This window comes from Eubalaena glacialis, chromosome 1 (genome assembly GCF_028564815.1).
Source record: "Eubalaena glacialis isolate mEubGla1 chromosome 1, mEubGla1.1.hap2.+ XY, whole genome shotgun sequence".
Taxonomy (NCBI): domain Eukaryota; kingdom Metazoa; phylum Chordata; class Mammalia; order Artiodactyla; family Balaenidae; genus Eubalaena; species Eubalaena glacialis.
In genome coordinates this window covers 7,305,625-7,319,374 of record NC_083716.1, presented here as the reverse complement: position 1 = coordinate 7,319,374, position 13,750 = coordinate 7,305,625, and the positions used below count along the sequence as shown (strand labels likewise).

Below are 13,750 nucleotides of genomic sequence, written 5' to 3'. Positions count from 1 at the left end.
GTAACTTGAGCCTATATACATAACTTTCTGAGTAAACTTACCTTGTTCTGTTTGAAGCTGCAACTTTCTCTTTCTAGCTTTTTCTTTCAGGATCAGCTTATTAGATAACATTTGCTTTTTGCTATTATATCAAACAAATTAACTTATTACTAGGCTGTTCTTCCCTCTAGGTTTTTCTGTGAATTTTCCCATTGATGTTTTTTTCTATTTAACCACAGGAAACTGGGTTTTAAACATAAAATTGATGAGAGGTGGAAACCATGTTGAAACACTTCGTTGCTCTGGCCTTTTTCATTAATCATACCAGCTGTAGGTTTCTGTTAAATTTTTCCTGTCAAGTCTCTGATCTGTTGTATTATTTTGCCTCTTCTTCACATTCCTCTAAAAGCTAGGTAATGAGGAACAGCAAGAAAAGCTGCTCAGGGAGTGGCTGGAGTGCTGTGTGACTGAGGGAGGAGTTCTCGTGGCTATGCAGAAGAGCTCTCGGCGGCGAAATCACCCTCTGGTCACGCAAATGGTAGAAAAATGGCTTGACCGCTACCGACAGATCCGGCCTTGTACATCCCTGTCTGATGGGGAGGAAGACGAAGATGATGAAGATGAATGAAAATAATCAAAGAGCAGAAGAGCAAGGTATCAGCTCTCTGGTGACCTCCATGTTACTGTGGTGCTCCAAGCAGAGTGCATGGCATGAGATGAAGCAAATCTGGCAGGATCTGCTTGGAAGGGTTTTTCTGATCCACACCCAATGGAGATGATGCATCTGCTGTGTGAGGAGACAGAACTTTGGACTACAGTTTGTAAAAAATGAATTTTATTAAGACAGAACTTTTTTCCTTTCAAATTGTAAATCTGTCTATAAATGTAAACGCATGTGGTTGTGTAAGAAGTTGTGTAATAGGAAAAGTTGTACCAGCATCTTCATATTATTGAGAAGTTTTTTCCAGCATGGGCACCTCCAAAAGCACATGGCAGATCACTCTTTGTTCCTTTGAGATAATTCTTTTTTAAGTAGAACCTGGCATTCTACTTCCATCTTAAAAGATCCATTTTACATCATGTCTCACTAGAGCTCGTTAGAGATTTGGAAACTTTTTGTACAAATTATCCACAGCAAAACATAAAAATAAAAACAAGCTTTTATTTTTATTAATAATTTAGTTCCTGTTGTGCCCAATAAAATAAAATCAAATCTTTAAGGAACAAACTGTAAGAAAAGTAAGGATTTTTTATTGAGTGAACTTTGCATAGACATCGTTCCCTTGTTTTGGAAAGGGTTTTGGTTTCTATTATTTTGTCTTTTTAAAAGTTTCTGATATGCCCCTTTTCGGTGTTTAGGTATTTATTTGTTTGGAAGAGTGCCCTTAAGATGGGGCTTCTTCTACCAGACTCTGGGCAGCAGTCTCTTTGTGAATAGTTATTCGGTGGATGTAAGTGAGGGGAGTGCTGGCGGGGGAGTGCTCGGGGGAGCCGGCCCACTCATAACTGAATGAATCGTGTGAAATTTGCCCACTTGACCCTGTTGACAATGTTATACTCTCCCAGGTTGCCATGCATAGGGTCTGTGGATTCTTACTGTCTTTTATCATCAACTCTGCTTTAAGCAAATTGTGTTAGAAAGGCATGCCTTTGCTTGGGCTAATTGGGAATATCAGTTCAGTATAGAATAAAGATTTAAGAACGCAGTAAGGTGGTAAATGCATTGTATAATGAATTTCTCAGTGAGTAGTCTGAGAATTTTTGCATGTTGGTTAATTGTGGCCGTTCTTACTTAAAGTTAAAACTATAATCTTAGGTAGGAAAACTTTCTACAAAAAGTATTATTTGACCACTTCAGGTATACATTCAAAACTGGGTAAAAATTTCAGACCTAACTCAGGAACACAGAAAGACTTAGTGTCCTGGTAAGCACTTTGTAGACTATTGATGTGGCAAGGAATTTGGAAAGAAGCCCTACACACACACAAACACACACATGTGCGCGCACACACACAATTTTCCTTCCCTTTGATGAAAAGGCTGTGAAAACCTTGAAATATTTACTTCTTGTTTTCTTCTAAGTTCTGTTTAGATGCTATTGAAATGTGCACAACCTCAGATTTGATGCTGGAATACTAAAAATAGAAAATTACCTATGAGATGTCATATCTTTAGTTCTTTCTTCCCTCTCTGAACACTCCTTGAAACGTGTTCCCAGGATGATCGCTTTTGCTGCATGCTAGAACTTGCAGGAAAAATATTTGCAATTTGATTCCATATGAATGAATTTTGATGTAATAATGGTGTATGTTACTGTTTCAAATGGTTAATGTTTTCTTACAAATTGACTCTATGGTTTGCTTTCATTTTGGACAGAATTAATTACGTTTTTAGAAGGCTGCCATTCTGATTACATAGCACAGCATCCCTATAAACTTTTCTCCATATATAGGGAGAGAATTCTTTAGTGGCCAGACATCCTGTTCTAGTTGCTGTTAAGCAAAAACTGCTCTCCCATTTGAAGAAGCCGAAGAGAAATGTTTGAGGGAAAAGCATCTAGTTGCTAGGGTCTACATCACAGTCAGTGCTGTTTAGAAAACTGCAGGCTCGGTCTTTAGCCTCCGTGTGTTGTGTTTGCTGCGTGGTGTGTCCCCTGAGGTGCCTCTTTATTTATTTATTTATAGATCAGTGACCCTGACCACATCTAGTTTAACAGGTACAGCATTCTTCCCTGTGGGAAAGAATTATATATATATATATATGACTCCATTTCTTAGGCTCCAGACAGGGATGGGGCTTTAAATGGTTTTCACAGCAGATTGGCTGGTAAAGGCCAACATTTTGGTGAATCAGTGCTATGTTAAGCTCTTGAACTATCAAACAGCCATAACTGTTGTCCCAAGATAGAGTTTGCAGTCCTTTCTCAGATGATATATGGCAGGGTGACAGATACTGTATGTCCTTTGGTTGACTCCGGACAGTAATACCTTTAACTGTATGGACTTCATGGTTCTTTTTCTAGGGAGAATACAGTGTGGTGTTTTCTGTCAGTTAAAACCCAGGTGCACCATGGATTTGGACCTTTTTATGTTTTTGGTTTTTAGGCTCATCGTGTCACAGACTTAATCTGTGTTAAGGGACTATTGCTGTGCATAGGCGGTTGGGGTCTCCTTTTTGTGCATACGTCACCCCCTCACTGATTGCCTGTTTGACAAGTGGTTGTGAAGATGACCTTGAGCGGCCACTCTGCTCCCCGGAGTGATAGGTCAGTAACCATTTGCGCCATCTCTGTCCAGGATACCTCTATCCGTGTCGGGTGGTTTCAGTGTAATTTTTCTTGGGCGAGTTGGGATGGGACCACCACCTTGAAATGAGTGAGGAGGTTGATGCTTTAAGTTGCCATGACTTTTTTTTTTAAATGGGAAAGGGTGGGGGGAGGCGGTTGAAAAGGAGTTCAGTACCTGGAATTGGATGTGACCAACATTTGCAGATACCGCTAGTAGTAAGCGGTTTAATGCTATTTAAGAAGGAAGACCCATAAAATCAACTGAAAGTTCCTAACCTATGGAAATGGCTGATGTTAATTAGTTTGTAACATTTCTTTGTAAATATCATTAAAAAAATTTTTTTTTTGAGATTCACCTCCCTTCCTGCATTAATGCTTGAGCCAGATAATTTTGCTTTTGGGTAAATTAAAATCAAAATTCTAAAACTTGACCAACTTTGTTTCTTGAATTGACTTAGTTCTAACCCACTATTTCATCTTAAGGATGGCATGATTTGATAAGGATGGACTAATGTGAAGTTTTGATTTTTTCAATTAAACTATCACATGAAGTAATTATCAGCATTCTTGCGTCTGGTTATGGAAAAGGTAGATGACTGATAGAAAAGTATTTGAACCTCGGAATAACAAGAGTTGGGAAACTGGCTAATTGAAAATGCAGTTGCCTTTAAACATCTCAAGGAGAGAACTTTAACACTGGTGAGTTGTACTTGAATTTCAGAGCTTAACAGAAATTTTTATTACTTTTTATTGAAAACTGCACTGAACGCTAAATGTCCACCTTTACAATAAACAAATACAGTAACGGTAACTCACACTAAAACAAAACATATTTCTGATAGCCATTATTTTTCTGTTTGGGACAGTTTTAAAGGTTTTTTTTGTCACAAAAACAGGAATGTACCTATACAAAGGCTCAAAATAGGCCATCTTTTAAACAAAAAGGCGATGATTCACAAAAGACTATGAATATAACATGTAACTAGTTGATACAAATCTAATAGGATTTGTTAAAATCAGTCACATCTAATAACACACCTGAAGTGTTCTTGTATAAAATATCACGTGAAGAAAAGAAGACTTTATCAATGTCTAAAAAAGTGGGTTTGTTCATAGACAATCTGACAAGTTACCATAAAAAGTGTTTCCTGAGACATAAGGAAATGCAACATTATTCTTGAACGCTTTCAGTTCAAGACTTTCCACTCAATAAAATAGCTGAGGATCTGAAACTGAGAAAATATATTTGAGTACAAACAGCTTGTGAAACTTAATACTTTTTTTTTTTTTTTTTTTTGCATCATCAGAGGGTTTTTACTGAACTCACAACCAACTTGCCCGCTCAGTATGCAGTTCAGATGGGAGAGACTTCTCTGTACAGGAGCCTGTACTGTCTTCACTCTTATGCTCGCGGTTGTCTAACACAGGCAGACAGTTTTCTCCCCATTTTGTAGTAATTTAATCATCTTCCTATTAGCAAAAGAGGTCACCAGCCCCCGAGGACCGAAGGGACTAGAGTCACAGGGTGGGGATTTCCTCTTAATATTTTTTATTTTGATGTTTGTTTGGAACTCCTGATGCAACATTCTAGAGCAAGGTGTTCAGGACCTGCTGTGTCCAAGGGACTGATAAAGGAAAAAGATCTATTCTTTGTGATTTGATGCACAGATGAAAAACTTAACACACAATAACAGAAGTTGGTCGTTAATAAATCACGTCCTAGTCTTTTTCAGCGCTTCCGCAAGCAGACAACATCTTCAGTTTTCCCGCGTCTCGGCTTCGAGCTCTTTTGTAGTTTTAACACTGCAACATCAATGATGCGTATGTCCAGAATCAGTTAAAAAGACCGTCAAATTCCTTTCCTCGTAGTTCATCTAGTTTTCACTGTCTCTTGGTCCCAGGTGTTCTGAATGATGACCTTCCGTCACTCTCTGCTATTGCTCGTTGGGGTGCTCTCGATTGTCCCCGTGTTTTGTGGGCTGGTTGGGAGAGGGAGCTTGGGAGGGGTGTGCCACCGTGGGGAGGTTGTGGGTTACCGGGATGCCTCCGGGGATGATCCCTTCCATGGCTGCAGGAAGTCCTCCCGGAGCCACGCCCACGATGCCTGGCGGGTATCTAGGGAGGGCGGGCACAAGAGAAAGGGCCAGTTAAGTTCAGGGCCCAGAAGCTGCCAAGCTCTTGCTCTGCCTTTTTTATGGAATGGGTTGTCATACTTCCTACCTCCAAAGCAAGGAGAAAGCTACATAGAAAATTTAAACATGGACATCTAATTCATAAACAACAAAGCCTATTTAGTCCAATCAAAGCACTAATTTTGTAGCTTTTAGGCAACAGCAATAGACTATACTAATTAATTGTGTCTGGGGAAACGGTGTCGCATTTGGAAAACGTTTTGGACAAAATAAACAAGTTTTCCGGTTGCGTTAGAAAGTATTCATCAGTTACATCAAAGGCTTTTATGATTTCCTGACAGACGGCATGAAGTACGCTTGCTAAGTGTGACTTCCTAGGCTGGTTAGTTACCTGCTCCTGTAACCTGAGATGTGGGAGGGGACAGGGCAGCAGCAGGGGAGATGGTGAGCTGGTGATGGGCTGGATGCCTGCCCTCTGAGGCTACCTGGAGGGCACCTGAACGCAGGCTCACCTTATCCTGCAGGCACAGGAAGGGCTGTGTGCGCGCACGCCCGAGCACACGGACGTTATGCACAGATGTGAGTCAGTGTATTTAAACACTGAGGACAAAACATACTTATGAAGCAGGGGCTTTAGAATTAGTCTTCCTCTCCAAGTTATCAACCCTTCCCACTTGCGGTAAAGGGGACGGTGTCTCTCCCTGTGGAAGCTACGCTGCCCCCCCCCCCCAGTCCTATGGCCTGTTACAATGACGCTGGTCAGGGACCATCCAGGAGCACGATGATGAACAGGATCCCTGCGAGCTGCAACCCTCCAGCACGAGCAGTTTTCCAAGGGGCCAAGGAGCCTTGCTCTGTCTAGAGGAATAATTAGGACGTGGCCCTTAAAGGGTAGGCCACCAACACAAACAAACAGGGGAATCCAATCTGGTGCTGTGCTGGGCTCAAGTGATGCTTGAAAATGCTTATGAGGGTAAAACACAAGTGGGACTTTAATAGAACATGCTGCATGTAAATAAAGCCATGTGACTTGGGAAGAAACCGCTTAGCTTCCTTGCCCAGAGTAGGAGCTTTCATGTATGGGTCCTTTTACACAAACTATATTTAATCGCCCCCCAGAGCAGTGGTTCAAAACCAGGGATCTCGGGCAATGTCTGGGGGGCGTTTTTAGTTGTCACCGTTGCGAGTGGGAGGTGCTATCGGCATCTAGCGGGTGGGGGCCAGGGCTGCCACTATACATCCTACAATGCACGGGACATCTGGCCCAGTACTGCCAAGGTGGGGGCAGTCCTGGGTCAGAGTAAGCAAAACAAAAGTTCCCTTCTGGCATTCCACGCTGCAGCTTCTCTCCTTTATGCGGGAGGAGCTATTTCCCTGCAACCGGCCACGTTGGGGGAAGAGAACCATGGAACTACCACAGACAAAACCCCTGGTCCTGGCTCGTGTCCCCAGTGCAGGTTCTCTTGCCTCAGTCACACCCAAACTCTGTCACTGTCACGTGCCCCTGGGGTCAAACTTCCTGCTTCACGGAGGAACAAGGACACCCCCCCCCGCCCCCCAGTCCAATGGACTGGGCTTTGGCCAGAATGCTCTCCTTGGACAGAAGGTTCAAGTTAGAAAACAAAATCAGGCCCTTTTCCTTGACCTTTTCATCTAGAAACCCTCTGGTTTTCAAGCGGCTTCGGAATAAACAGTGATTCAGACCCGCTGGGGAATGCACGACCCACCATACCCCGCACCCCCTTTAAAATAGGAATTCCAATTCTCGGCTCTGTCCCCAAACTATGTTTGTTCCATGGGAATGAGGAATGGAAGAACTGAGAGGAGGGGACAGTGTATGTAATTCCCACTAGTGCTCAGGTTGGCTTAACGTCCCCAAGTCCCCCGTCTCCGCCCTCCCCCAGGGAGCAGGGCTCAGCCCATTCCTCTCCTCACCTGTATGTGGCACCATTGAGCTCTGGATGAATTGCTTGCTGATCTATTACTGACCAGGGAGCTGTTGTGACAAAGAATTCCTTGTTCACACAGTTTCTTAAGCTCTCTGGGATGCGACCTGGAATAAGATGATTAAAAGTAATCATATGTATTTTTCAAGGTCACAATGACTTAAATGTTATACTCCTCTGGTAGGCGGGAACAAGCTACAATGCAAGTCTCTCACTCTTTGATAGGAAGGGCCGGCCCTTATATTTCCACAACATATGACTTGTTCCAGGGCCTGAACCACACTGGGCTTCAGCCAAACAGGAGGGAGCTGCCCACGGCTCCCCCTGGGGCTCCCCTTCCAGGTTTGCGAGACTTGCACTGTCTAATACAAAAGGGAATTGGTTTCCTCTGAAAGAAACGGGGCCCAACTCATTCCGAATTTCTTCAACTTGACGTCTAGAGACCATCTCTGCCCGCAGCAAAGCCCCACGCCCCCTTCCGCGTGTCCGTCACCGGGATCGGAGGCAGCCAGCGCGGCGGAGGGCTCACCTGTGATGGCCCGGCGGATCTCGGTGGCGGCCGCCTCCCTCATCTCCAGTGAGGCTTGCTCACTGTACCAGGCCGTGTGGGGCGTACAAATGAGATTCGGTGCGTCTTTCAGGGGACCCTGAGCAAAGCTAGATGAGTATACAAAAAACACAGTAAATGAAAAAAAAAACGCACATCACTCCCTGCCCTGCTCGTCAAAAGGGAGCCCTTGGCCGTGTGGAATGCTAGCTACACAGATAAAACAGAGGGGGATTCTGCAGTCTGTTTCCTAAGGGTTGGGACTTTAAGAACATGCTCATAAAACTGTAATTAGCGTCATCAGGGACTCGGAAAGAAGGAACAATTCTAGGGAGGGCCGACTAGCCTGCCTCCAACCAGAGTAATCCAGAGTACAGAAAAAGCCTGCTCTTCTCCACCATTTTTCTTTCTGCCTCTCCCCTTTCTGATCATCTTTGGGGGAACTTCTTGCCCTTTTATACTTGGTGAGAATACAGCACAGACCTTAGAAGAGCAGAGGCTGTATACCTGGTCTCCAGGTGCCCACCCAGGACCCGTCTGGGAAGCTGCCCCAAGTTGACAGTGGGGCTCCTGCAAGTTCCTGCGCGAGCCCTGAGCTACCAAACCTGCCTGAAAGGCTCCGATTCGTGCACGTCGAGGGCCGCCCCTCGTATCCTGCCTTCCTTGAGGGCTTGGGCTAAGGCTTTCTCATCCACCAGTCCGCCGCGGGCCGCGTTCACTAGGAATGCTCCTTGCCTCATCTGCGAGGGGGAGGGAAAAGCTGGTAAACGGGTGCCGCCGCTGCCGCCTTGGGAGGAGCCTGCACCCGGGGTCTGAAGAAAAGAGCCGCGCGCGGCAGTGGATGGCGGTGGGTCTGGGCGTTTGACGCATGCGCAGCGGCTGCGGGGGAAGGGAGTGCGGAGCCTCGGTGACAGCGGGGGACCGGCGGGCCGCTCCGCTGATCCCGAGAGAGGGCTGCAAGCTGGGGCGGCGGGAGCCGTGAGCTGTCGACTGGCTGTCTTGGAGGCCAGGCCTGGTCAGGGCAGGGCCCTGCTGGGTCCTGGGCCAGCTCCTGCCCCTCCCCGCTCACCACGGCCCATCTCACGGAAGGGGCCCCGCCCAGCTCCTTGCTGATGTCTCAGGGGACTTTCTTCCCCGCGCACTGGTGTGTCCGGGGACCGTTTCCCATTCCCCCTTCGGTTTTGACAGAAGTTTCCAGGGTCTGAGACCATTTATTCCAATTTACCTGCTTTATAGTAAAGTCATTGATGAGGTGGTGGTTATGTTCGTTGAGATTACAGTGCAAGGAGACGCAGTCGCTCTGATACAGTAAGTCCTGCAGGGTGTAGACCCTCTGCACGCCCAGGGACCGCTCTATCCCATCCTGCAAGTAGGGGTCATAAAATATGACGCTGAATCCAAAGGCCTTGGCTCGAACGGCAACCGCCTGCCCCGTGCGACCTGTGCAGAAAGAGAGCGTCCGGGTGAGCGAGGCCCCCGCCCCTCCTGCCGACGCTCGTCCCGAGGCCGGGACCTTGCGTGGTGCCCAGCCGCAGCCCTGCTGCCTCCAGCACTTCTGGCGGTTGGACCCAATCTGGGGTGGTGCTGGGAGAACCGAACGCCCAGGGCTTGGTGCCACCTGAGGCCAGCACTTCTCCCCAGGTCACTGGGGCCGGAGCCGGGCCAACGCTCCTGGGTGAGCAGGGCAGCGCTTATCACCTGTACTTGCTACCAGAGTAGTTGGTTTTTTTTTCAAGTTCCTATTATGCACATTTTCAAGCACAGACATAACTAGAGAGAACAATCTAGAACTCCACGTGCCAGCTCCCAACCATCACCGATATTATCTCCTTCCTATTTCTCTTTCCCCTACTTGTTTGCTTATACAGTGGGCTTCTTAACCTGAGCTTCATTTCTTTATTGCTCTCAGTGTCGAACAGGGACTGTTCTCTTGTGTAATTGCCACTGGGTTTGCTCATGAACGGTGATCAAAACTGACCACTGCAGTCTGGCCTGAGCACCGATGGATGTGGGGAAGTGCTCTGGTTGAGAGGCGGGGCTCTGAGCACGCGTGGAGCACGGGTCAGGCCTCCAGCAAGTTAGAAAGCGACGTCGCCTAACAGGACGCAAAGGCTTCCCTGACTCCTGAGTGGCCGTCATTTGCGCAAACCCGCTGACCCCCATGGACGGCGCCTCTTGCTTCCCAGAGCAGTTTTCAGCTTGAACACAAAATGGTGTGAATGATACCTGGAGGGGCTGATTTGGGGAGAGCGCAGAATAAATCTGGCTCGAAAACCATTGCTCAAATGTGCAGGAGGAAGAAGGGAAGAAGGGAAGCCCGTGGGAGGGCAGTGGGGTGGCGGACCGCCTCCACCTCCTGCTGAACTGCAATCCAAACGGGCGGCACTTACACCACCGCCATGGTCTGGAGGCAAAGGTCTGATAAGGCCATTCTGATCAGGAGGGACAGCTGCAGGGTCGCCCATGGTCACACCCCTCGTGCCATCCCTCCTCAGTGTCACCACTTGGACATGGTGAGCCAGGAAGCACAGCCACACTGCAGAGGAGCCAGCCCGACGGCAGGGGCGGGAAGAGCAGCAGTGACCCGAGGACCCCCCCCGATGTACCCGAGGTTCGGAACCAAGCGCCCCACCACGCAGCGGCTGGGAGCTCATGGCCAAGACCAGCACACCCGCCACCCCCCGCTTTGCCGGCCCTTAGCTGCCCTCCTTCCTCCCGCGTCCTAACACACTTTCACCGGAGATGGGGTCCCGGCGGCAGTGCCCGGGGCGGAGCGTCACGGCCAGTCACCAGAGCCTTCCCCATGGCTCTGCTTTTCATAAATTCACAAACCCTCATCTTTCCACTGGCTCCACTTCAGCCACGGGGTTTTCCTGACTAAATTTTGCAAGACCTGATGATGAACTCTCTTACTGCCTTGATCAAAACCCAGCCTCAGAGAGGAGAACCCAATTGCCTTGGCCTTAAAAAAAAATAAAATAAAAATAGTGTGTCACTGTTGGCAGGCTTTCCCTTCATGCTTGTTCCCAACTCGGAGGCTGGCCTTGAGCAGTACCCACCACCGGCCCAGGCTGGGGTCACGCTCGCGACACCGCCCCGTCCAGGCCCGCGCACGGCGGCGTGAACTGGGTTTGGCGGAACCTGCTCCACACTCCGGGCTCTGCTGCCGCTTCTCGGCCGACTCTCAGGCAAGCGGAGGCTTTCAGCCCCTAACAGGGCGGCAGCAGGGGCGTGAGGCCGCCTATGACCGTGCCGCCTCCTGCCTCAGCTCTGCCTACAGTTCTGCGAGGCTCCAGAGAGACCAGGAAAGGTGGCAAGGAAAAACCTAGTGTGCAGGGGGGCACCGGGACTGTGGCAGTGCTTGGCTTACAGTCTTGAGTAAACAGGGCTGGAATCACGGGACTGGCCTTCAAAAGATGGATGGCAAAGGGTACAGCCGAAGAAACGTCCCCTGTAAGAACTTGCTGTGATGGCTGCGGTCAGATGCCCTGGAAACAAGTGTTCTACCACGTGGCCGGGCCACTCGCAAGGTGAGGCTCTGCACCCTGGCCGGAGCCCACCTGAGGCCACCAGCAGAGGGCGCTGCGGCTCACAGAGCACCAGCATTTCTGAGTCATTTTGTATCTTCCACTCCAGAAATATGAAGACAGACTCTCTTGCGAAAGGATCAGCTCCCCGAGTGCGATCACCCCTGAAACCTGGGCTCTTAGCACTCAGACCCGGGTGCTGGAAAGATGTGCGCTGCTGGAAGAAGCCCAGCTCCTCCTACTTGTTCCAGCCGGTACCCGGGCCTCCTGGCCAGGAGCTTGCGGGACGAGGAGGAAGTGTGGCCGTCCCAGAGGTCCTGCCCTCAGTCATTCGGAAACACAGAGCCCCGAGCTGACGGCTGACTGGCAGCCGGGGGGCCTTCTGGGAGCCAAGCACTGCAGTCGCAACGCGCCCCGGGTGCTTCCCGGCAGCAACCGTGTAACGCTCACTCCCAATTTACAGATTGGAAACTGAGGCAGAGGTCGGGCCCTGTCCTCAAGGTCACAGAGCCGGCGAGCGGTGGGACTGAGACTCAGCAACGAGCAAGCCCGCCCCGCCGGCTCCCGTTTGCCGAGTCGGGGCTCGACCCGGGGCCCAGCGCTGCCAACAGCCGGGGCAGGCAGCCTGCTTTCCACCCGGCGCACCTCCTGCCGAGGAGCCTGCCCCAGGCGCTCCCAGGGCCGCCAGCTGTGTCACCGCGGAGGGAGGCCTCACCACGCCCCCTCTCTTGGGGGAGCTTCCCAAGCTGCTGACCTGACCGCGCCACCTTCTGGCGCAAAAATCCTTCAGTGACTCCTCACTGCCACCCCCGCCTGGCACCTCCAGCTGGGCCTTGCCCACTGCCTGGGTCTCCACTCAGCCACCGGCCCCTCCCCTCTGCCCGGGGCAGTTAGGGAGCACGGCGCCTTCCTGGGGGCGCCCACCCGCCGCATCCTCCCTACCCAGCCACGTCAGACCCACTCTTCCAGAAGCAGCCCAGATCTTACCTCCGGGCGAGTTCCCTGGTCAGTCTTGACCTCTGACCTCCCACCCCAGGCAGCTCGGCGAAGGGCAAGGGCCCTCCTCCGGCCCACGTGAGCTCCTCCCGCAGGCACGGCCGCTGCGCACCCCGACTCCCAGGGCCAGGCCTGCCTCCCCCAGGCGGTCCCTGCGGCGGCCCCGGCGGAGCAGGCGCACGTACCGAAGCCAATGAGGCCCAGCGTCTCCCCGCGGATGCGGGCTGCCCCCGAGGCAACCTCCCGGATCTGCTCCACGCTCTGCACCCGCGTGCCTTCCCGCAGCGCCTGGTACAGCCACGTGTTCCGCCGGTACAGGTTCAGGATGTGGCAGATGGTGGAGTCGGCCGTCTCTTCCACTGCGGCGGATGGGATGTTGCATACAGCGATCCCTGGAAACGACAAGAGCCAGGCGCTGGGATGAGAACCCCACGTTCTGTGGGGAAGCGCCAGGGCTCCCAGTGCACCCAGCTGAGGGGCAGGGGTGGCAAAAGCGGCCCATTCAGCCACGGACTATGTGTATGGCCCCGGGCAGGTGAGGGTCTCTGAGGCCTGCTTGTCACCTAGGGGACAGAGCCCTCTGGCTCTGATGCCCAGGGACCTCCAGCCCCGTAGCCATCCCAGGAGGACTTCTGTCCGGGGCTTGGCTCACCCCCCAGCCCCCGCTGACCCCATGTCCTGCCCACCCAGTGCTTCAGGCCCCACGTCCCTGGGAAGCGAGCAGTGGTCCAGCTCCGTCCACCATCCCCGTCCAGCGCCAGGAAGCTAGCATGTAGGGCCCCCTCCTGATGGTCTCTGGGGTCCAGGAGACCAGAGGCTCTTTGCAATGCAACCTCCTGGATCCTCCTCCCAGGCCGGGGCTGGGGTAATGGAGACCGGCCTTTTGTTTTATGGTATTTTAAGAGTCTAATGCAATAAACATGTTATTACTTGTTTTTTTTTTTTTAAAAAAAGGCAAGACAGAAGAATTAGAAAGCAACACCTTCCAGGCCCGTGGGCTGCGACAGGACGGAGCCGGTGTCTGAATCCAGCCCCACATTTGCTCAGTGGACCCTGGTCACCCTCCCGCTCTGACAGAAAGACAACAGAGCAGACAGGTGCCCGCCCTGCTTTCTGAAAGAGCTTTTAGGGCTGAGAGCAGCCGGTGAAGATGATCCCTCAGGCTCTGTGTGAGGAACAGAGAGGAAGGGCTAGAGTCTCCCAGCACCAGGAGGCCGGCAGCTGAGGACTGCAGGGAGAACTGCCCCAAGTCTCAGGCAGGAAGGGCCCTGGCACTGACCTTCCTCAGTGGGAGGGTGTTTTGGGGAAGAATGTTTGCCAGATGTGGGAGGGGCAGG

General features: G+C 50.6%; 2 protein-coding genes across 2 annotated transcripts in view; one reads left to right on the top strand and one right to left on the bottom strand.

Annotated features, from left to right (window-relative positions):
- ZRANB1 (zinc finger RANBP2-type containing 1) overlaps positions 1 to 3,723 on the top strand; it is a 68,457-nt gene extending 64,734 nt beyond the window's left edge. The window contains exons 10-11 of the mRNA XM_061185307.1: positions 389 to 633; positions 3,084 to 3,723. Coding sequence (XP_061041290.1) covers positions 389 to 607 — 219 coding nt within the window. The 3' untranslated portion in view covers positions 608 to 633; positions 3,084 to 3,723. The remainder of the gene's footprint in view (positions 1 to 388; positions 634 to 3,083) is intronic.
- Positions 3,724 to 4,030: 307 nt separating this feature from the next.
- The window catches only part of CTBP2 (C-terminal binding protein 2), a 39,760-nt gene continuing 30,040 nt past the window's right edge, over positions 4,031 to 13,750 (bottom strand). The window contains exons 4-9 of the mRNA XM_061185189.1: positions 12,599 to 12,805; positions 9,116 to 9,330; positions 8,500 to 8,630; positions 7,873 to 8,000; positions 7,333 to 7,450; positions 4,031 to 5,380 (exon numbers count right to left, since the gene is read on the bottom strand). Of these exons, the coding sequence (XP_061041172.1) occupies positions 5,200 to 5,380; positions 7,333 to 7,450; positions 7,873 to 8,000; positions 8,500 to 8,630; positions 9,116 to 9,330; positions 12,599 to 12,805 (980 nt within the window). The 3' untranslated portion in view covers positions 4,031 to 5,199. The remainder of the gene's footprint in view (positions 5,381 to 7,332; positions 7,451 to 7,872; positions 8,001 to 8,499; positions 8,631 to 9,115; positions 9,331 to 12,598; positions 12,806 to 13,750) is intronic.